We start from the raw sequence: 25,362 nt of genomic DNA on the forward strand, positions 1-25,362 counted from the left end.
AACATTCATGAAGTAGCAGGGAAATGTTTTAATAACACCGATGGAAACATTCATGAAGTAGCAGGGAAATGTTTTAATAACACCGATGGGAACATTCATGAAGTAGCAGGGAAATGTTTTAATAACACCGATGGGAAACATTCATGAAGTAGCTAGTTAATGTTTTAATAACACTGATGGGAACATTCATGAAGTAGCAGGGAAATGTTTTAATAACACCGATGGGAAACATTCATGAAGTAGCTAGTTAATGTTTTAATAACACTGATGGGAACATTCATGAAGTAGCAGGGAAATGTTTTAATAATACCGATGGGAAACATTCATGAAGTAGCTAGTTAATGTTTTAATAACACTGATGGAAACATTCATGAAGTAGCAGGGAAATGTTTTAATAATACCGATGGGAAACATTCATGAAGTAGCTAGTTAATGTTTTAATAACACTGATGGGAAACATTCATGAAGTAGCAGGGAAATGTTTTAATAACACCGATGGGAACATTCATGAAGTAGCAGGGAAATGTTTTAATAACACCGATGGGAAACATTCATGAAGTAGCAGGGAAATGTTTTAATAACACCGATGGGAAACATTCATGAAGTAGCAGGGAAATGTTTTAATAACACTGATGGGAAACATTCATGAAGTAGCTAGTTAATGTTTTAATAACACTGATGGGAACATTCATGAAGTAGCAGGGAAATGTTTTAATAACACCGATGGGAAACATTCATGAAGTAGCAGGGAAATGTTTTAATAACACTGATGGGAACATTCATGAAGTAGCAGGGAAATGTTTTAATAACACCGATGGGAAACATTCATGAAGTAGCTAGTTAATGTTTTAATAACACCGATGGGAAACATTCATGAAGTAGCAGGGAAATGTTTTAATAATACCGATGGGAAACATTCATGAAGTAGCTAGTTAATGTTTTAATAACACTGATGGGAAACATTCATGAAGTAGCAGGGAAATGTTTTAATAACACCGATGGGAAACATTCATGAAGTAGCAGGGAAATGTTTTAATAACACCGATGGGAAACATTCATGAAGTAGCAGGGAAATGTTTTAATAACACCGATGGGAAACATTCATGAAGTAGCAGGGAAATGTTTTAATAACACCGATGGGAAACATTCATGAAGTAGCAGGGAAATGTTTTAATAACACCGATGGGAAACATTCATGAAGTAGCAGGGAAATGTTTTTTTTTTTTGTCAGCAACTTATCGTTATCAGAACTACGTTATCACATGTTCATACAACTTTAGCTTGAAGACTAAGGGCTCTATTGAATCCACTACGCCCAAGTTCATCTTTCCAGCGTGATTGTAATGTAAAGGCATTCAAGGTAAACCCTGCACGTGTCTGCTCAATCCGAAATGACCTTTTATATTTTTATAGCGGAACCTGTAACACTTCAGACTGAATAGAGAGCCCTGGTGCACAAATGAACTCAATGAAACCAAAATACTAAATTCATGAAGGTTTAGAATTAAGAAATACAAAACATTAAGCAACCGTTTCCATTTTTAAAACAGGTTCTACGGCACAAAATGCTGATCAGGAAATTAAAATCCTAAATTTACTGAAGAGTGAATTGAATAAGGAACTACCTCTTTCTTCAGCCTTAAACACAAACACAGTGCTAACACAGTGCTAACACAGTGCTAACACAGTGCTATTGCCTAATAACCATATTGAATAGACTATATTATAGGAACACCAAAATGTAGGACCGACAACGTTGATATCCATAATGTGGAAAGAATCAAATGTATTTATTTATATAGCACCAAATCAAATCAAATCAAATGTATGTATTTATAAAGCCCTTCTTACATCAGCTGATATCTCAAAGTGCTGTACAGAAACCCAGACCTAAAACCCAATGTTTAGAATATGGTATGTTTACAGGTTTAACTCTCATTATCACCCTACAGATGGCAGTCTCATTATCATCCTACAGAGGGCAGTATTGCAGTCTCATTATCATCCTACAGATGGCAGTATTGCAGTCTCATTATCATCCTACAGATGGCAGTATTGCAGTCTCATTATCATCCTACAGATGGCAGTATTGCAGTCTCATTATCATCCTACAGATGGCAGTATTGCAGTCTCATTATCATCCTACAGATGGCAGTATTGCAGTCTCATGATCATCCTACAGATGGCAGTATTACAGTCTCATTATCACCCTACAGATGGCAGTATTGCAGTCTCATGATCATGCTACAGATGGCTGTATTGCAGTCTCATGATCCCCCTACAGATGGCAGTATTGCAGTCTCATTATCACCCTACAGATGGCAGTATTGTAGTCCCATTATCATCCTACAGATGGCAGTATTGCAGTCTCATTATCATCCTACAGATGGCTGTATTGCAGTCTCATTATCACCCTACAGATGGCAGTATTGTAGTCCCATTATCATCCTACAGATGGCAGTATTGCAGTCTCATTATCATCCTACAGATGGCTGTATTGCAGTCTCATGATCACCCTACAGATGGCAGTATTGCAGTCTCATGATCACCCTACAGATGGCAGTATTGCAGTCTCATTATCACCCTACAGATGGCAGTCTCATTATCATCCTACAGATGGCAGTATTGCAGTCTCATTATCACCCTACAGATGGCAGTCTCATTATCACCCTACACAATGGCAGTATTGCAGTCCCATTATCACCCTACAGATGGCAGTCCCATTATCATCCTACAGATGGCAGTCTCATTATGACCCTACAGATGACAGTATTGCAGGCTCATTATCACCCTACAGATGGCAGTATTGCAGTCTCATTATCGCCCTACAGATGGCAGTATTGCAGTTCTTTAAAGACGTTTATCTCGAGTCAGGAGGACTCGAATCAACAGTCTAGAAGGGGAATATTGGCAAATTTGTCAAATGTCTCTAAGTTCCTAAACCCCTCGAACACAATGTTGGACTCTGTCAAAGTGCCCACCTCTCTCACTCAGGGAGAGATACATCACAGGGCTCCCCCCCCTCATCACATCTACTTCTTATGTGATACATTTGGGTGGTGGGCTCACATCTACTTCTTATGTGATACATTTGGGTGGTGGGCTCACACTAAATTCTTATGTGATACATTTGGGTGGTGGGATACACCATCTACTTTTTATGTGATACATTTGGGTGGTGGGCTCACATCTACTTCTTATGTGATACATTTGGGTGGTGGGCTCACATCTACTTCTTAGGTGATACATTTGTACTTTTTCTGAGATCTTTGCAGAGCAGGAAACAGCAGCGTCCTGCTCCTGCAACCAACACAAGCATAGGGCTGTAACGTGTGCCATGTTATCTGATGAAGAACCGCTTCAATTTAGCCTGCAAGTAAATCCCTGATTGTAATTGGCTGATACGCATTTTCTGCCAGAGAACCTGTTTTAAAATGTAAAATGGATTAGATAATGGATTAGATAATGGATTAGATAATGGATTAGATAATGGATTAGATAATGGATTAGATAATGGATTAGATAATGGATTAGATAATGGATTAGATAATGGATTAGATAATGGATTAGATAATGGATTAGATAATGGATTAGATAATGGATTAGATAATGGATTAGATAATGGATTAGATAATGGATTAGATAATGGATTAGATAATGGATTAGATAATGGATTAGATAATGGATTAGATAATGGATTAGATAATGGATTAGATAATGGATTAGATAATGCGTATCAGTTTACGGATCCGTTTTAGATTCCTCCATTTAATAATTACATTTGACAACTTTCCAAATCATATCATTAACATCTGAGGGTTCATATTTCTATTCAATCAATCCAAATCCATAATCAAAAAACATTTTAAATTGTAACTTTATTGTAATTGTAATCATGTCTCAAGAGGAAAAAACTAAAGTAGGACTATTTTTTTTTTGGGGGGTGGGGGTGGGGGGGGGGATTTGATAAAAACAACACTCAAAAACATAAGTCAGAACACTAGCCTTGTCTATGCTCTCATGTGATTTCAGATTCTCTGTCCGGGAAAATGTCTTTCCACAATTAGGTTCCCGAACTAAAACTCTATCCAAACTGTGTTTATGTTTCTCATGCCTTTTCAGGTTCCCTAACTTGGAACAATGTTAAGGTTTCTCTGCAGAGTGTATTCTCTTATGTTTGTTTAAGTTCCCCAACTGGGTAAAATTCTTTCCACACTGGGAACAGGGGTAAGGCTTCTCTCCAGAGTGTATTCTCTTATGTTTATTCAGGTTCCCTAGCTGGATAAAACTCTTTCCACAATGGGAGCAGTGATAAGACTTCTCCCCTGTGTGTGTCCTCTCATGCTCTTTTAGGTTCCCTAACTTGGTAAAATCCTTTCCACACTGGGCGCAATGGTAAGGTTTCTCCCCTGTGTGTGTTCTCTCATGCTCTTTCAGATTATCTAACAACCTAAAATTCTTTCCACAATGGGAACAGGGGTAAGGCTTCTCTCAGAGTGTATTCTCTATGTTTGTTCAGGCTCCCTAACTGGGTAAATCTCTTTTCACAATGGGAGCAGTGGTAAGGCTTCTCTCTAGAGTGGATTATCTCATGCTTTTTTAGGTTCCCTAACTGGGTAAAATCATTTCCACACTGGGAGCATTGGTAAGGTTTCTCCCCTGTGTGTGTTCTCTCATGCTCTTTCAGATTATCTAACAACCTAAAATTCTTTCCACAATGGGAACAGGGGTACGGTTTCTCTCCAGAGTGTATTTTTTTGTGTTTGTTTAGGTTCCCTAACTGGGAAAAACTATTTCCACACTGGGAGCAATGGTAAGGTTTTTCCCCTGTGTGTGTCCTCTTGTGCTCCTTCAGGGTATCTAACAACCTAAAATTCTTTCCACAATGGGAACAGGGGAAAGGCTTCTCTCCCGAGTGTATTCGCTTATGTTTGTTCAGGCTCCCTAACCACATAAAACTATTTCCACATTGGGAGCAGTGATAAGGCTTTTCTCCTGTGTGTATTCTCTTATGTTTGTTCAGGCTCCCTAACAAAGTAAAACTCTTTCCACACTGGGAGCATTGGAATGGCTTTTCTCCTACGTGTGTCATTTTATGCTCTTTCAGCTTCCATGACCACTTAAAACTCATATTACACAGGGAGCAGTGGTGTCGTCTCGCTGGTTTGGGAGTCTCTGGGTCTGGTTCCCCTGAAGGACTCTTCCGTCTGTCAGAGTGAGAGGCTGGTCTCTTTCCTGCCAAAAACAAAGAGTATTTGGTTAAACTGAGAGACCTGAATGAAATCTCCTCATGATAAAAACTGTCTTCCTATGAGGTTTAATCTAGTGACTAGAGCCCTCATTATAAAACAGTACATTTGGATCGTGGATACTGATTGGTTAATAGCCGTTAGTTATTCATGATGATCCCTGGGTAATGCCTGTTAACAATTATATTTGAATTATCCCTATACAACCACTGTCCCAAGGCCCTGCCAGGCAATTTATTAACTAATCTCCCCTGGAAAAAAGCATCTAGACATTATTACCCCATTCTTCTAGTCTAGTAGTGAGTAAAATGAGGTAAGCTAGTTTTGCTGAAGAGAATAACGTTTTGAAGTTGAGGACTTCTCCCCTTCTCACCATCTCTAATTCAGGTCTATGTGTAGGCTAAAGGCTAGACCCTGTGTTTAGCCAAGGTGACAGCAGCTAGCTAGAATAGCTTGGTGATAGCTGCAGCTGGCTATCCTCTAGTTAATATTTCCCTGTCAAATCAGTCAGCTGACAGCAGCTAGCTAGCATAGCTTGGTGATAGCTGCAGCTGGCTAACCTCTCTAGTTAATATTTCCCTGTAAAATCAGTTAGCTGACAGCAGCTAGCTAGAATAGCTTGGTGATAGCTGCAGCTGGCTATCTGCTCTAGCTGATATTTCTCTGTCAAATCAGTTAGCTGACAGCAGCTAGCTAGCATAGCTTGGTGATAGCTGCAGCTGGCTAACCTCTCTAGTTAATATTTCCCTGTCAAATCAGTTAGCTGACAGCAGCTAGTTAGAATAGCTTGGTGATAGCTGCAGCTGGGTATCCTCTCTATCACAAAGCTATGCTAGCTAGCTGCTGTCAGTTAACTGATTTGACAGAGAAATATCAGGTCAAGACCCCGGTGAGGACGACGAGCATGCAGATGAGCATCCCGGAGACGGTTTCTGACAGTTTGTGCAGAAAATCTTCAGTTGCGCAAACCCACAGTTTCACCAGCTGTCCGGGTGGCTGGTCTTAAAATGAAGAAGCTGGTCCCACGTGGTCGGCAGTTATGAGGCCGGTTGGATGTACTGCCAAATTCTCCAAAACGACATTGGAGGCGGCTTATGGTAGAGACATGAACATTCAATTCTCTAGCAACGGCTCTGGTGGACATTCCTGCAGTCAGCAGCATGCCAATTGCACGCTCCCTCAAAACTTGAGACATCTGTGGCATTGTGTTGTGTGACAAAACTGTACATATCAGTGGTCTTTTATTGTCCCCCAGCACAAAGTGCACCTGTGTAATGATCATGATGTTTAATCAGCTTTTTTGATATGCCACACCTGTCAGGTGGATGGATTATCTTGGCAAAGGAGAAGTGCTAACAGGGATGGAAACACAAAATTAGAGAGAAATCAGCGTTAAGTGCGTATGGAACATTTCTGAAATATTTTATTTCAGCTCCTGAAACATGGAACCAACACTTTACATGTTGCATTTATATTTCTTGTTAAGTGTACTAACATCCCTACAGATGAAGTCTACACGTGGACATCAACTTTGCCCAGCTTGAGCGTAGATACTCTAGCTCCGATCACAGCCATTCAACTTTGTTTTAAAGCCACCATTGGCTTCATGGTGAAATCCCTGAGCAGTTTCCTTCCTCTATGGCAACTGAGTTAGGTAGGACGCCTGTATCTTTGTAGTGACTGGGTGTATTGATACACTGAGTTAGGTAGGACGCCTGCATCTTTGTAGTGACTGGGTGTATTGATACACTGAGTTAGGTAGGACGCCTGTATCTTTGTAGTGACTGGGTGTATTGATACACTGAGTTAGGTAGGACGCCTGTATCTTTGTAGTGACTGGGTGTATTGATACACTGAGTTAGGTAGGACGCCTGCATCTTTGTAGTGACTGGGTGTATTGATACACTGAGTTAGGTAGGACGCCTGCATCTTTGTAGTGACTGGGTGTATTGATACACTGAGTTAGGTAGGACGCCTGTATCTTTGTAGTGACTGGGTGTATTGATACACTAAATACATCAATACATCTAAAGTAGGGTTGGGTGGTATACAGTTTTTTGCGTTGAAGCACGGACCGGTTTGAGTTTTTAACTTGACCTTCTATATTATTTTATTTTGAATGTTTGGTTTGTTAAAATGTGATAAGCAGCAGTGTGTAACGTCCATTTTTTTTCCCGATACTTCAAATCAAATCAAATCAAATGTATTTATAAAGCCCTTCGTACATCAGCTGATATCTCAAAGTGCTGTACAGAAACCCAGCCTAAAACCCCAAACAGCAAGCAATGCAGGTGTAGAAGCACGGTGGCTAGGAAAAACTCCCTAGAAAGGCCAAAACCTAGGAAGAAACCTAGAGAGGAACCAGGCTCTGAGGGGTGGCTAGGAAAAATTCCCTAGAAAGGCCAAAACCTAGGAAGAAACCTAGAGAGGAACCAGGCTATGTGGGGTGGCCAGTCCTCTTCTGGCTGTGCCGGGTGGAGATTATAACAGAACATGGCCAAGATGTTCAAATGTTCATAAATGACCAGCATGGTCGAATAATAATAAGGCAGAACAGTTGAAACTGGAGCAGCAGCACAGTCAGGTGGAAGTTGAAACTGGAGCAGCAGCATGGCCAGGTGGACTGGGGACAGCAAGGAGTCATCTCTCTCTCTCTCTCTATGCGGCTTTCCACACAGACCACGTCCCTCTGTCACAGGAGCGCGTCAACAACGAGACACTTGCGTTCAGTCTGCATCGTCAATGGTTGATAACAACCATGCAGTTGTCACTTTGCTTCTTAAAATATAAATCTACTAGCATTTGATATAATTACACTATTAGCTTGTGTTTCTTGCATCTGCAAACAGCTAGTTTGTATTTTATTAGCAGGTTGTTCCTCTAATCTTGTTAGCCGCTAATGCTAATCGCTAACTTATGGTTGTTATCAACAGTGTTGTTCCTCAATCTTGTTAGCCGCTAATGCTAATCGCTAACTTATGGTTGTTATATCAACAGTGTTGTTCCTCAATATTGTTAGCCGCTAATGCTAATCGCTAACTTATGGTTGTTATCAACAGTGTTGTTCCTCAATATTGTTAGCCGCTAATGCTAATCGCTAACTTATGGTTGTTATCAACAGTGTTGTTCCTCAATATTGTTAGCCGCTAATGCTAATCGCTAACTTAGCTAATAAATGTACTGAGTAAGAGCAAGCGTAATGTTATTTATTTCACCTTTATTTAACCAGGTGGTCATGATGTCATAATGGTAGTTTAACCAGGTGGTCACGATGTCATAATGGTAGTTTAACCAGGTGGTCACGATGTCATAATGGTAGTTTAACCAGGTGGTCACGATGTCATAATGGTAGTTTAACCAGGTGGTCAACGATGTCATAATGGTAGTTTAACCAGGTGGTCAACGATGTCATAATGGTAGTTTAACCAGGTGGTCAACGATGTCATAATGGTAGTTTAACCAGGTGGTCAACGATGTCATAATGGTAGTTTAACCAGGTGGTCAACGATGTCATAATGGTAGTTTAACCAGGTGGTCATGATGTCATAATGGTAGTTTAACCAGGTGGTCAACGATGTCATAATGGTAGTTTAACCAGGTGGTCAACGATGTCATAATGGTAGTTTAACCAGGTGGTCAACGATGTCATAATGGTAGTTTAACCAGGTGGTCAACGATGTCATAATGGTAGTTTAACCAGGTGGTCAACGATGTCATAATGGTAGTTTAACCAGGTGGTCAACGATGTCATAATGGTAGTTTAACCAGGTGGTCATGATGTCATAATGGTAGTTTAACCAGGTGGTCAACGATGTCATAATGGTAGTTTAACCAGGTGGTCATGATGTCATAATGGTAGTTTAACCAGGTGGTCAACGATGTCATAATGGTAGTTTAACCAGGTGGTCAACGATGTCATAATGGTAGTTTAACCAGGTGGTCAACGATGTCATAATGGTAGTTTAACCAGGTGGTCAACGATGTCATAATGGTAGTTTAACCAGGTGGTCAACGATGTCATAATGGTAGTTTAACCAGGTGGTCATGATGTCATAATGGTAGTTTAACCAGGTTAGGCTTAACTTAGTTCTATAAACAAGTTCTCATTTACAACTGCGACCTGGCCAAGATAAAGCAAAGCAGTAGAGACCACAAACAACAACACAGAGATACACGTGGAGTAAACAAAACATACATTCAATAACACCAGTAAAAACAAAAAAAGAAAACAAAAAGTCTATATACAGCGAGTGCAAACGATAAGGAAGTTATTATAATGAGCTACACAGCCTGATAACACCAGTGATGGTGTAGACCTAAAATCAGCATGTTGTTCCTGCAACCGTGTCTTCTACCCTCCTACCCTGCTAATGCTAATCGCTAACTTATGGTTGTTATCAACAGTGTTGTTCCTCAATATTGTTAGCCGCTAATGCTAATCGCTAACTTATGGTTGTTATCAACAGTGTTGTTCCTCAATATTGTTAGCCGCTAATGCTAATCGCTAACTTAGCTACACAGCCTGATAACACCAGTGATGGTGTAGACCTAAAATCAGCATGTTGTTCCTGCAACCGTGTCTTCTACCCTCCTACCCTGCTAATGCTAATCGCTAACTTAGCTACACAGCCTGATAACACCAGTGATGGTGTAGACCTAAAATCAGCATGTTGTTCCTGCAACCGTGTCTTCTACCCTCCTACCCTGCTAATGCTAATCGCTAACTTATGGTTGTTATCAACAGTGTTGTTGTTATCAACAGTGTTGTTCCTCAATCTTGTTAGCCGCTAATGCTAATCGCTAACTTATGGTTGTTATATCAACAGTGTTGTTCCTCAATATTGTTAGCCGCTAATGCTAATCGCTAATTTAGCTACACAGCCTGATAACACCAGTGATGGTGTAGACCTAAAATCAGCATGTTGTTCCTGCAACCGTGTCTTCTACCCTCCTACCCTGCTAATGCTAATCGCTAACTTATGGTTGTTATCAACAGTGTTGTTGTTATCAACAGTGTTGTTCCTCAATCTTGTTAGCCGCTAATGCTAATCGCTAACTTATGGTTGTTATCAACAGTGTTGTTCCTCAATATTGTTAGCCGCTAATGCTAATCGCTAATTTAGCTACACAGCCTGATAACACCAGTGATGGTGTAGACCTAAAATCAGCATGTTGTTCCTGCAACCGTGTCTTCTACCCTCCTACCCTGCTAATGCTAATGGCTAACTTATGGTTGTTATCAACAGTGTTGTTGTTATCAACAGTGTTGTTCCTCAATCTTGTTAGCCGCTAATGCTAATCGCTAACTTATGGTTGTTATCAACAGTGTTGTTCCTCAATATTGCTAATCGCTAATTTAGCTACACAGCCTGATAACACCAGTGATGGTGTAGACCTAAAATCAGCATGTTGTTCCTGCAACCGTGTCTTCTACCCTCCTACCCTGCTAATGCTAATCGCTAACTTATGGTTGTTATCAACAGTGTTGTTGTTATCAACAGTGTTGTTCCTCAATCTTGTTAGCCGCTAATGCTAATCGCTAACTTATGGTTGTTATCAACAGTGTTGTTCCTCAATATTGTTAGCCGCTAATGCTAATCGCTAACTTATGGTTGTTATCAACAGTGTTGTTCCTCAATATTGTTAGCCGCTAATGCTAATCGCTAACTTATGGTTGTTATCAACAGTGTTGTTCCTCAATATTGTTAGCCGCTAATGCTAATCGCTAACTTATGGTTGTTATGGTTATCAACAGTGTCTTCTAAATTAAAAGAGGTACAACGCATAGCAAGAATAAGCTACATGAAGAAGCTAAGAGAAAACATTCAATGTTGCCCAAGATTATAGGGTCCCCCTAGGAAACCACCTATCAACACATTAGTTCCTACCCTGTCACAACCTCCCTGGCAATTTTCATTCGTTGTTATGTCAAACGCTGTATTCAAAGTGCCCACTATTATATTCTAACTATATATTTGGAATAGACATTCTAGTCCCATGATTCCAACAGTTAACCCAAGTGTTTTGCTCTAAATCGCAAGTCAAATTGCAAGATTTGGTTAAAAAATAAGGCCCAGATTTCTTGCCCATATCGAGCAGCCCTACGTGGCAGTGTGGAAATGATCTCAAATGCAGGAAATGTTTAACATGATTACTTTTTTTGGGGGGGTTGAACAGTATAAACCAATCAGAATGGAGAAAAACTCATTGAAATCACATTAACCAATCAGAATGGAGAAAAACTAATTGCAGGAAATGTTTAACATCATGACTTTTTGAAGTTGAATTGAACAGTATAAACCAATCAGAATGGAGAAAAACTCATTGCAGGAAATGTTTAACATGATGACTTTTTGGGGTTGAATTGAACAGTATAAACCAATCAGAATGGAGAAAAACTCATTGAAATCACTTGGAATATATGTGCTGCCACCCTAAATTCACCCACTACTCATAAAGCAAATGTAAAACTTTTATTATTAAAAAAACATTTTCAATACAGTCAAATACCGTCAATTTATGTTAAAATACCATGATAGAACATTTGGACCATATCGTCCAGTCCTGATCTAAAGTGTAATTAATAACTCCACCTCATACTCAAAGGGATATTAAATGTCTGCTTCTTCTTGTTGTTGTCCATCTACCAATAGGTGAGCTTCTTGTTGTTGTTGTTAAACCCATCTACCAATAGGTGAGCTTCTTGTTGTTGTTGTTAAAACCATCTACCAATAGGTGAGCTTCTTGTTGTTGTTGTTAAACCCATCTACCAATAGGTGAGCTTCTTGTTGTTGTTGTTAAACCCATCTACCAATAGGTGAGCTTCTTGTTGTTGTTGTTAAACCCATCTACCAATAGGTGAGCTTCTTGTTGTTGTTGTTAAAACCATCTACCAATAGGTGAGCTTCTTGTTGTTGTTGTTAAACCCATCTACCAATAGGTGAGCTTCTTGTTGTTGTTGTTAAACCCATCTACCAATAGGTGAGCTTCTTGTTGTTGTTGTTAAACCCATCTACCAATAGGTGAGCTTCTTGTTGTTGTTGTTAAACCCATCTACCAATAGGTGAGCTTCTTGTTGTTGTTGTTAAACCCATCTACCAATAGGTGAGCTTCTTTGTGAGCCATTTGAATTTATATATTTTTTGTATATACACTACCGGTCAACCGTTTTAGAACACCTCCTCATTCAAGGTTAGAACACTCAGTTTGGAGTGTTAGAACACCTACTCATTCAAGGTTAGAACACTCAGTTTGGAGTGTTAGAACACCTCCTCATTCAAGGTTAGAACACTACGTTTGGAGTGTTAGAACACCTCCTCATTCAAGGTTAGAACACTCAGTTTGGAGTGTTAGAACACCTACTCATTCAAGGTTAGAACACTCAGTTTGGAGTGTTAGAACACCTCCTCATTCAAGGTTAGAACACTACGTTTGGAGTGTTAGAACACCTCCTCATTCAAGGTTAGAACACTCAGTTTGGAGTTTTAGAACACCTACTCATTAAAGGTTTTTCTTTATTTTTTTTACTATTTTCTACATTGTAGAAAAATAGTGAAGACATCAAAACTATGAAATAACTCATATGGAATCCTGTAGTAACCAAAACAAGTGTTAAACAAATCAAAATATATTTTATATATTTGAGATTCTGCATATACCCACCCCTTTGTCCTGATGACAGCGTTGCACACTTGGCATTCTCTCAACCAGCTTCATGAGGTAGTCACCTGGAATGCATTTCAATTAACAGGTGTGTCCAAACTTTTGGCAGGTACTGTATATAAAAAAGTTAACCAGTTTAATTTAGACAAATATAAGATTTTTATGCAATGTCCTATTTAAACTTGCTAGTCTCCTTTAACCAGTTGAAGCTATGGGGACGCTATTTCATTATTGGATCAAAAAACGTTCCCGTTTTAAGCGCAATATTTTGTCACAAAAATATGCTTGACTATGCATATAATTGGCAGCTTTGGAAAGAAAACACTCTGACGTTTTCAAAACTGCAAAGATATTATCTGTGAGTGCCACGGAACTCATGCTACAGGCGAAACCTCAAACAGGAAATGAGCAGAATTTCTGAAGCTCTGTTTTTCTATCGTCTCCTTATATGGCTGTGAATGTGCCGTGAACGAGCTTATGCTCTCTGCCGTTTGTCCAAGATGTCTGCAGCATTGTGACGTATTTGTAGGCATATCATTGGAAGATTGGCCATAAGAGACTACATTTGCCAGGGGTCCACCCGGTGTCCTTTGTCTAAGTTGGTGCGCAATTCTCAGGTGCAATCATTTTACCATGCCATTCAGAGGGAGAAGCACACTTCCAGGAACGATACATCATTGAAGAGATATGTAGAAAAAACACCTTGAGGATTGATTCTAAACAACGTTTGCCATGTTTCAGTCGATATTATGGAGTTATTTTGGAAAAAGTTTGGCGTTTTTATAACTGAATTTTCGTTTTTCTTTGGTAGCCAAACATGACGCAGAAAACGGACCGATTTCTCCTGCACAAATAATCTTTCAGGAAAACTGAACATTTGCTATCTAACAGAGAGTCTCCTCATTGAAAACATCCGAAGTTCTTCAAAGGTAAATGATTTATTTGAATGTTTTTCTGGTTTTTGTGAAAATGTTGTCTGGTGATGCTAACGCTAAATGCTAATGCTAAATGCTAACGCTAAATGCTAGTTTTGCTATGGTTGAGAAGTATATTTTTGAAAATCTGAGATGACAGTGTTGTTAACAAAAGGCTAAGCATGAGAGCTAGCATATTGATTTCATTTCATTTGCGATTTTCATGAATAGTTAACGTTGCGTTATGGTAATAAGCTTGAGGCTGTAGTCATGACCGGGTTGGCTCGACGCAAGAAATTAACATCTGATTTACTGAACACAAGGCACATCTCAAAAAGGGGGTCATGACACATCTCAACAGGTGGTCCAGGTAAGTCATGACACATCTCAACAGGTGGTCCAGGTAAGTCATGACATCTCAACAGGTGGTCCAGGTAAGTCATGGCACATCTCAACAGGTGGTCCAGGTAAGTCATGGCACATCTCAACAGGTGGTCCAGGTAAGTCATGGCACATCTCAACAGGTGGTCCAGGTAAGTCATGACACATCTCAACAGGTGGTCCAGGTAAGTCATGGCACATCTCAACAGGTGGTCCAGGTAAGTCATGACACATCTCAACAGGTGGTCCAGGTAAGTCATGACATCTCAACAGGTGGTCCAGGTAAGTCATGACATCTCAACAGGTGGTCCAGGTAAGTCATGGCACATCTCAACAGGTGGTCCAGGTAAGTCATGGCACATCTCAACAGGTGGTCCAGGTAAGTCATGACATCTCAACAGGTGGTCCAGGTAAGTCATGACACATCTCAACAGGTGGTCCAGGTAAGTCATGGCACATCTCAAAAGGTGGTCCAGGTAAGTCATGACATCTCAACAGGTGGTCCAGGTAAGTCATGGCACATCTCAACAGGTGGTCCAGGTAAGTCATGGCACATCTCAACAGGTGGTCCAGTTAAGTCATGACATCTCAACAGGTGGTCCAGGTAAGTCATGGCACATCTCAACAGGTGGTCCAGGTAAGTCATGGCACATCTCAACAGGTGGTCCAGGTAAGTCATGACACATCTCAACAGGTGGTCCAGGTAAGTCATGACATCTCAACAGGTGGTCCAGGTAAGTCATGGCACATCTCAACAGGTGGTCCAGTTAAGTCATGACACATCTCAACAGGTGGTCCAGGTAAGTCATGACACATCTCAACAGGTGGTCCAGGTAAGTCATGACATCTCAACAGGTGGTCCAGGTAAGTCATGGCACATCTCAACAGGTGGTCCAGTTAAGTCATGACACATCTCAACAGGTGGTCCAGGTAAGTCATGACACATCTCAACAGGTGGTCCAGGTAAGTCATGACATCTCAACAGGTGGTCCAGGTAAGTCATGGCACATCTCAACAGGTGGTCCAGTTAAGTTATGACATCTCAACAGGTGGTCCAGGTAAGTCGTGACATAACACAAGTTCCTCTATTTGTTCCTCAAGCAAATGAAGAATGACATCACCATTTCTCATCACACCAACTCCTTTAAGTTTTGCTTAAAACTAATTTTGCTCGAAACATTTTTTATTTGTTTACCCTTTTGTGTTTTGTAATTTACTGTATTTACATTTAACATAGTCAAGTGTAGAATCACTGGAGGACGTATAACAATACCTACAGAACAACATAGTCAAGTGTAGAATCACTGGAGGACGTATAACAATACCTAGAGAACAACATAGTCAAGTGTAGTATCACTGGAGGACAATACCTACAGAACAACATAGTCAAGTGTAGAATCACTGGAGGACGTATAACAATACCTACAGAACAACATAGTCAAGTGTAGAATCACTGGAGGACGTATAACAATACCTACAGAACAACATAGTCAATTATAGAATCACTGGAGGACGTATAACAATACCTACAGAACAACATAGTCAAGTATAGAATCACTGGAGGACGTATAACAATACCTACAGAACGACATAGTCAAGTGTAGAATCACTGGAGGACGTATAACAATACCTACAGAACAACATAGTCAAGTGTAGAACCACTGGAGGACGTATAACAATACCTACAGAACAACATAGTCAAGTGTAGAATCACTGGAGGACGTATAACAATACCTACAGAACAACATAGTCAAGTGTAGAATCACTGGAGGACGTATAACAATACCTACAGAACAACATAGTCAAGTGTAGAATCACTGGAGGACATATAACGATACCTACAGAACAACATAGTCAAGTGTAGAATCACTGGAGGACAATACCTACAGAACAACATAGTCAAGTGTAGAATCACTGGAGGACAATACCTACAGAACAACATAGTCAAGTGTAGAATCACTGGAGGACGTATAACAATACGTACAGAACAACATAGTCAAGTGTAGAATCACTGGAGGACGTATAACAATACCTACAGAACAACATAGTCAAGTGTAGAATCACTCGAGGACATATAACGATACCTACAGAACAACATAGTCAAGTATAGAATCACTGGAGGACGTATAACGATACCTACAGAACAACATAGTCAAGTGTAGAATCACTGGAGTACAATACCTACAGAACAACATAGTCAAGTGTAGAATCACTGGAGGACGTATAACGATACCTACAGAACAACATAGTCAAGTGTAGAATCACTGGAGGACAATTAACAATACCTACAGAACAACATAGTCAAGTGTAGAATCACTGGAGGAACAATACCTACAGAACAACATAGTCAAGTGTAGAATCACTGGAGGACGTATAACAATACCTACAGAACAACATAGTCAAGTGTAGAATCACTGGAGGACGTATAACAATACCTACAGAACAACATAGTCAAGTGTAGAATCACTGGAGGACGTATAACGATACCTACAGAACAACATAGTCAAGTGTAGGATCACTGGAGGACGTATAACAATACCTACAGAACAACATAGTCAAGTGTAGAATCACTGGAGGACGTATAACAATACCTACAGAACAACATAGTCAAGTGTAGGATCACTGGAGGACGTATAACAGTACCTACAGAACAACATAGTCAAGTGTAGAATCACTGGAGGACGTATAACAATACCTACAGAACAACATAGTCAAGTGTAGAATCACTGGAGGACATATAACAATACCTACAGAACAACATAGTCAAGTGTAGAATCACTGGAGGACATATAACGATACCTACAGAACAACATAGTCAAGTGTAGAATCACTGGAGGACAATACCTACAGAACAACATAGTCAAGTGTAGAATCACTGGAGGACAATACCTACAGAACAACATAGTCAAGTGTAGAATCACTGGAGGACGTATAACAATACGTACAGAACAACATAGTCAAGTGTAGAATCACTGGAGGACGTATAACAATACCTACAGAACAACATAGTCAAGTGTAGAATCACTCGAGGACATATAACGATACCTACAGAACAACATAGTCAAGTATAGAATCACTGGAGGACGTATAACGATACCTACAGAACAACATAGTCAAGTGTAGAATCACTGGAGTACAATACCTACAGAACAACATAGTCAAGTGTAGAATCACTGGAGGACGTATAACGATACCTACAGAACAACATAGTCAAGTGTAGAATCACTGGAGGACAATTAACAATACCTACAGAACAACATAGTCAAGTGTAGAATCACTGGAGGAACAATACCTACAGAACAACATAGTCAAGTGTAGAATCACTGGAGGACGTATAACAATACCTACAGAACAACATAGTCAAGTGTAGAATCACTGGAGGACGTATAACGATACCTACAGAACAACATAGTCAAGTGTAGGATCACTGGAGGACGTATAACAATACCTACAGAACAACATAGTCAAGTGTAGAATCACTGGAGGACGTATAACAATACCTACAGAACAACATAGTCAAGTGTAGGATCACTGGAGGACGTATAACAGTACCTACAGAACAACATAGTCAAGTGTAGTATCATTGGAGGACGTATAACAATACCTACAGAACAACATAGTCAAGTGTAGAATCACTGGAGGACGTATAACAATACCTACAGAACAACATAGTCAAGTGTAGAATCACTGGAGGACGTATAACAATACCTACAGAACAACATAGTCAAGTGTAGAATCACTGGAGGACGTATAACAATACCTACAGAACGACATAGTCAAGTGTAGAATCACTGGAGGACGTATAACAATACCTACAGAACAACATAGTCAAGTGTAGAATCACTGGAGGACATATAACAATACCTACAGAACAACATAGTCAAGTGTAGAATCACTGGAGGACGTTACCTACAGAACAACATAGTCAAGTGTAGAATCACTGGAGGACGTATAACAATACCTACAGAACAACATAGTCAAGTGTAGAATCACTGGAGGACAATACCTACAGAACAACATAGTCAAGTGTAGAATCACTGGAGGACGTATAACAATACCTACAGAACAACATAGTCAAGTGTAGGATCACTGGAGGACGTATAACAACACCTACAGAACAACATAGTCAAGTGTAGAATCACTGGAGGACGTATAACAATACCTACAGAACAACATAGTCAAGTGTAGAATCACTGGAGGAACAATACCTACAGAACAACATAGTCAAGTGTAGAATCACTGGAGGACAATACCTACAGAACAACATAGTCAAGTGTAGAATCACTGGAGGACAATACCTACAGAACAACATAGTCAAGTGTAGAATCACTGGAGGACAATACCTACAGAACAACATAGTCAAGTGTAGTATCACTGGAGGACATATAACAATACCTACAGAACAACATAGTCAAGTGTAGAATCACTGGAGGACATATAACAATACCTACAGAACAACATAGTCAAGTGTAGAATCACTGGAGGACGAATAACAATACCTACAGAACAACATAGTCAAGTGTAGAATCACTGGAGGACGTATAACAATACCTACAGAACAACATAGTCAAGTGTAGAATCACTGGAGGACATATAACAATACCTACAGAACAACATAGTCAAGTGTAGAATCACTGGAGGACGTATAACGATACCTACAGAACAACATAGTCAAGTGTAGAATCACTGGAGGACGTATAACAATACCTACAGAACAACATAGTCAAGTGTAGAATCACTGGAGGACGTATAACAATACCTACAGAACAACATAGTCAAGTGTAGAATCACTGGAGGACGTATAACAATACCTACAGAACAACATAGTCAAGTATAGAATCACTGGAGGACGTATAACGATACCTACAGAACAACATAGTCAAGTGTAGAATCACTGGAGGACGTATAACAACACCTACAGAACAACATAGTCAAGTGTAGTATCACAGGAGGACGTATAACAATACCTACAGAACAACATAGTCAAGTGTAGAATCACTGGAGGACAATACCTACAGAACAACATAGTCAAGTGTAGTATCACTGGAGGACATATAACAATACCTACAGAACAACATAGTCAAGTATAGAATCACTGGAGGACGTATAACAACAATATTTCACTAACTGCAGAGTTTGTCCTTACTGGTGTTAATCAGATCAATGTCCCTGTTTTACAAGATAATACTCACTGTATTTACTGGTGTTAATCAGTTCTCCAGTCTTCGGTTCTTCGTCCTCCTCCAATGTGACAGTAATCTCCCCCTCTTCCTCCTTCACTCCAAAAACGTCTTCCTCCTCTTTCACTGTGACAGTCATCTCCCCATCCTCCTCCTTCATTACAAAAACTGTATCCTCCTCTTTCACGCTGAAAGCCTCTTCCCCTTCTTCTTTCACTGTAACAGCCTCACCTTCTACTTCTTTCTTGACGGTAACAGTCTCCTCTTCCATGAGATTTCCTTTCTCGGTCAAGCAATTCTCAGTGTAGCTTAGTAAACTCATGGTCGGGGATGTTAGCTCATTAGCATTAGCAACTAGACTAGTGTTAACTTAACCAGACAGCTAACAGCAACAACGTCAATACGAAATTAAATGGGATAACTAGTTCTTTCACACAGAAGTATGTTTAAAACATATTGGCAAATTAAACCAGGAAGTTGTCTAAAGAACTTGAATGTTCCGACTTTGTTGTCTAGCGAGCTACCGAGGCGACTGCAGTTGTTGTAGAAGCGTTCCGTCCCCTAGATTATACGTCACAGTAGAAACATCGCCTGAAAGACACATATCGCCATCTGCTGTCTGGAGGGAGGAAACGCAGTTGAGGAGGGAACACTTTTTTTTTAAAATCTCCAATGAATTATAATATTATAAAGCAGTTTAGGGAAACGTTTTTTTTCCTCCATTAAATAAGAATATTATATCAACACGTACAAAGAGCAACAAGTGTTGATGGATTAGTTCAGATATAATAAATAGATAAATAGATATGATCTAAATAAACTCCTACAGTTATTGACACCCTTGATAAAGACGAGGGGAAAAAATGACTGTCAAAAATAAAATAATTCAAATACTTTGCTATATAAAGACGAGGGGACATTTCGAGGGGAAATCGGGACAAGTCTCTGAATGCCCTTGAGTGGCCCAGACACTCTTCAGAGAAGAATGGGTGGGATCTGCAGAGAATTGGATAAACTCCCCAAATACAGGTGTGCCAAACATGAAGCCTCATACCCATGAAGACTCAAGGCTGTAATCGCTGCCAAAGTTGCTTCAACAAAGTACTGAGTAAAGGTCTGTATACTTTGTAAATGTGATATTGGATTTATTTATTTTTTATATAAAAACCTGTTTTTGCTTTGTCATTATGGGGTATTGTGATATCATTATGGGGTATTGTGATGTCATTATAGGGTATTGTGATATCATTATGGGGTATTGTGATGTCATTATAGGGTATTGTGTATAGATTGATGAGGGGGAAAAAACGATTGAATCAATGTTAGCTGTGATGTAACAAAATCTGGGAAAAAGTCAAGGGGTCTGAATACTTTCTGAATACACGGTATACTAATGGGTATAATGGGGGAATCTGATTGGAATATTTTACGAATATAAAGTAGCTTGTGTAGGTGGGCTGTGTCATGAAAAGAGCAGGTGTTCATAATGTTTTGTAAATTCAGTGTATATAATGAACGTGTACTAGCGGCGTTCCACATTTGATTTTTATTCAGACAAAAATAAATAAAATGTTGCATCAATCAAATGCTTTTTTACAATCAGCACCTGTGTTTTCTTCATTTACATTTACATTTAAGTCATTTAGCAGACGCTCTTATCCAGAGCGACTTACAAATTGGTGCGTTCACTTATATGTTGTTGGCATTAATGTTACAACTGGGCTAAAGGGAGCTGTCAGATTCAAAAGAAAAGAACCAGACACTTATTCTGAGAACGTCTATTCTCAGTTTCTAACCTTTTAAAAATGTGAATTAGGTTTCCATTCCATCTTCCTACCTGGTGACCACCCCATACAGACAAGCAGAGAGGTGCTGCCCTCTGTTGGTCAGAGGACTTCCTCCGACATGGTGGATTAATACATTTGAGAAGATCGATGAGGCAGCAAGTGAATCTTCTTCACGTCAACAACTCTTATCAATGTTATCAGAACAACGTCATCACATTTTCATACACCTTTAGTTTGAAGACTAGTACACTGTCACGACGTGGCCCTTTGGGGTGTATATCGTGGCTCCTCCTCTCTCATTCTGGGGGGGGGTTCACGACGTGGCCCTTTGGGGTGTATATCGTGGCTCCTCCTCTCTCATTCTGGGGGGGGAGGGTCACGACGTGGTCCTTTGGGGTGTATATCGTGGCTCCTCCTCTCTCATTCTGGGGGAGGGTCACGACGTGGTCCTTTGGGGTGTATATCGTGGCTCCTCCTCTCTCATTCTGGGGGTCACGACGTGGTCCTTTGGGGTGTATATCGTGGCTCCTCCTCTCTCATTCTGGGGGGGTCACGACGTGGTCCTTTGGGGTGTATATCGTGGCTCCTCCTCTCTCATTCTGGGGGTCACGACGTGGTCCTTTGGGGTGTATATCGTGGCTCCTCCTCTCTCATTCTGGGGGGTCACGACGTGGTCCTTTGGGGTGTATATCGTGGCTCCTCCTCTCTCATTCTGGGGGGGTCACGACGTGGTCCTTTGGGGTGTATATCGTGGCTCCCCACCGCTCTCTCATTCTGGGGGGGGTCACGACGTGGTCCTTTGGGGTGTATATCGTGGCTCCTCCTCTCTCATTCTGGGAGGGGGGTCACGACGTGGTCCTTTGGGGTGTATATCGTGGCTCCTCCTCTCTCATTCTGGGGGTCACGACGTGGCCCTTTGGGGTGTATATCGTGGCTCCTCCTCTCTCATTCTGGGGGGGTCACGACGTGGTCCTTTGGGGTGTATATCGTGGCTCCTCCTCTCTCATTCTGGGGGTCACGACGTGGTCCTTTGGGGTGTATATCGTGGCTCCTCCTCTCTCATTCTGGGGGAGGGGGTCACGACGTGGTCCTTTGGGGTGTATATCGTGGCTCCTCCTCTCTCATTCTGGGAGGGGTCACGACGTGGTCCTTTGGGGTGTATATCGTGGCTCTTCCTCTCTCATTCTGGGGGTCACGACGTGGTCCTTTGGGGTGTATATCGTGGCTCCTCCTCTCTCATTCTGGGGGTCACGACGTGGTCCTTTGGGGTGTATATCGTGGCTCCTCCTCTCTCATTCTGGGGGTCACGACGTGGCCCTTTGGGGTGTATATCGTGGGGGGTCACCACGTGGCCCTTTGGGGTGTATATCGTGGCTCCCCACCCCTCTCATTCTGGGGGGGTCACGACGTGGTCCTTTGGGGTGTATATCGTGGCTCCTCCTCTCTCATTCTGGGGGGGGTCACGACGTGGTCCTTTGGGGTGTATATCGTGGCTCCTCCTCTCTCATTCTGGGGGGAGGTCACGACGTGGTCCTTTGGGATGTATATCGTGGCTCCTCCTCTCTCATTCTGGGGGGGGGTCACGACGTGGTCCTTTGTTTTGTTTTTCGTGGCTCCCACCGCTCTCTCATTCTGGGGGTCACAAAGTGGTCCTTTGTTTTTTTTTTCGTGGCTCCCCCTCTCTCATCCACCACAAGTTTTATGGTCATAAATTCCTGGCAGAGACTCTTTCCCCCTGGTCATGCAGAAAGAGAGGGGGAATAAACCTGACTTCTATTTCCCCCTCTCTCATTCTCTCTCTCCCATTAATTCCTGGCAGAGACTCTCTCCCCCTGGTCATGCAGAAAGAGAGTGGGAATAAACCTGACTTATATTTCCCCCTCTCTCATTCTCTCTCTCCCTGGTCATGCAGAAAGAGAGTGGGAATAAACCTGACTTCTATTTCCCCCTCTCTCATTCTCTCTCTCCCATTAATTCATGGCAGAGACTCTCTCCCCCTGGTCATGCAGAAAGAGAGTGGGAATAAACCTGACTTATATTTCCCCCTCTCTCATTCTCTCTCTCTCATTAATTCCTGACAGAGACTCTCTCCCCCTGGTCATGCAGAAAGAGAGTGGGAATAAACCTGACTTATATTTCCCCCTCTCTCATTCTCTCTCTCCCATTAATTCCTGACAGAGACTCTCTCCCCCTGGTCATGCAGAAAGAGAGGGGGGAATAAACCTAACTTCTATTTCCCAAGATTGAAGGATTAAACAATATTTCTAATTTTGAGAATGTGGGATTGTGGGTATTTAAAGAACAGTCCTGTCGAAGGTGTTTTATTTTGTGACATCAGGAAGGACGGACAGAATAACGGTAGCTTTGGAAGTGTCTCAGTTATTCGTTTTCTTCCTGAATGTTGAGTAAAAACATATGATTGAATATGAAACTATTTGTGAGAAGATGTCATGTTGGCCTTCTAAACGAGATACTTGTTTAGTTATAAAGGTTTCACTGGTCAGTGGCCACACCCCCCCCCCATGAGTCTAGACTTTACATCAGACGTCATAGAACCGCCCCTTTTTTCCACAGAGTAAAAGTGTCACTGGTCAGTGGCCACACCCCCATGAGTCTAGACTTTACATCAGACGTCATAGAACCGCCCCTTTTTTCCACAGAGTAAAAGTGTCACTGGTCAGTGGCCACACCCCCATGAGTCTAGACTTTACATCAGACGTCATAGAACCGCCCCTTTTTTCCACAGAGTAAAAGTGTCACTGGTCAGTGACCACACCCCCCCCCCATGAGTCTAGACTTTACATCAGGCGTCATAGAACCGCCCCTTTTTTCCACAGAGTAAAAGTGTCACTGGTCAGTGGCCACACCCCCCCATGAGTCTAGACTTTACATCAGACGTCATAGAACCGCCCCTTTTTTCCACAGAGTAAAAGTGTCACTGGTCAGTGGCCACACCCCCCCCCATGAGTCTAGACTTTACATCAGGCGTCATAGAACCGCCCCTTTTTCCACAGAGTAAAAGTGTCACTGGTCAGTGGCCACACCCCCCATGAGTCTAGACTTTACATCAGGCGTCATAGAACCGCCCCTTTTTTCCCACAGATTAAAAGTGTCACTGGTCAGTGGCCACACCCCCCCATGAGTCTAGACTTTACATCAGGCGTCATAGAACCGCCCCTTTTTCCACAGAGTAAAAGTGTCACTGGTCAGTGGCCACACCCCCCCATGAGTCTAGACTTTACATCAGGCGTCATAGAACCGCCCTTTTTTCCACAGAGTAAAAGTGTCACTGGTCAGTGGCCACACCCCCCATGAGTCTAGACTTTACATCAGACGTCATAGAACCGCCCCTTTTTCCACAGAGTAAAAGTGTCACTGGTCAGTGGCCACACACCCCATGAGTCTAGACTTTACATCAGGCGTCATAGAACCGCCCCTTTTTTTTCCACAGAGTAAAAGTGTCACTGGTCAGTGGCCACACCCCCCCATGAGTCTAGACTTTACATCAGGCGTCATAGAACCGCCCCTTTTTTCCACAGAGTAAAAGTGTCACTGGTCAGTGGCCACACCCCCCCCATGAGTCTAGACTTTACATCAGGCGTCATAGAACCGCCCTTTTTCCCACAGAGTAAAAGTGTCACTGGTCAGTGGCCACACCCCCCCCATGAGTCTAGACTTTACATCAGGCGTCATAGAACCGCCCCTTTTTCCACAGAGTAAAAGTGTCACTGGTCAGTGGCCACACCCCCCATGAGTCTAGACTTTACATCAGACGTCATAGAACCGCCCCTTTTTCCACAGAGTAAAAGTGTCACTGGTCAGTGGCCACCCCCATGAGTCTAGACTTTAGATCAGACGTCATAGAACCGCCCCTTTTTTCCCACAGAGTAAAAGTGTCACTGGTCAGTGGCCACACCCCCCCCATGAGTCTAGACTTTACATCAGGCGTCATAGAACCGCCCCTTTTTTTCCACAGAGTAAAAGTGTCACTGGTCAGTGGCCACAACCCCCCCCATGAGTCTAGACTTTACATCAGGCGTCATAGAACCGCCCTTTTTCCACAGAGTAAAAGTGTCACTGGTCAGTGGCCACACCCCCCCCCCATGAGTCTAGACTTTACATCAGGCGTCATAGAACCGCCCTTTTTTCCCACAGAGTAAAGTGTCACTGGTCAGTGGCCACACCCCCC

The 25,362-nt window shown here is 41.6% G+C and overlaps 1 protein-coding gene across 1 annotated transcript; it reads right to left on the reverse strand.

Annotated features, from left to right (window-relative positions):
* Positions 1 to 4,450: 4,450 nt before the first annotated feature.
* On the reverse strand, positions 4,451 to 19,932 carry LOC135560300 (zinc finger protein 239-like). The gene is made up of 2 exons (XM_065002157.1): positions 19,399 to 19,932; positions 4,451 to 5,235 (listed from the first exon to the last, which is right to left on the reverse strand). Exons 1-2 carry the CDS (start codon positions 19,706 to 19,708, stop codon positions 4,451 to 4,453), a joined length of 1,095 nt encoding a protein of 364 aa, XP_064858229.1. The 5' UTR covers positions 19,709 to 19,932.
* Between the last annotated feature and the right edge of the window lie 5,430 nt (positions 19,933 to 25,362).

This window comes from Oncorhynchus nerka, linkage group LG15, assembly GCF_034236695.1.
Source record: "Oncorhynchus nerka isolate Pitt River linkage group LG15, Oner_Uvic_2.0, whole genome shotgun sequence".
NCBI classification, from domain to species: Eukaryota; Metazoa; Chordata; class Actinopteri; order Salmoniformes; family Salmonidae; genus Oncorhynchus; species Oncorhynchus nerka.

Excerpts from the sequence above, each read along its gene's own strand:
- LOC135560300 (XM_065002157.1), bottom strand. The coding sequence starts at position 19,708 with ATGAGTTTACTAAGCTACACTGAGAATTGCTTGACCGAGAAAGGAAAT. Across the intron at positions 5,236-19,398 it reads GATTAACACCAGTAAATACA|GAAAGAGACCAGCCTCTCAC; the intron begins GTGAGTATTATC and ends TGTTTTTGGCAG.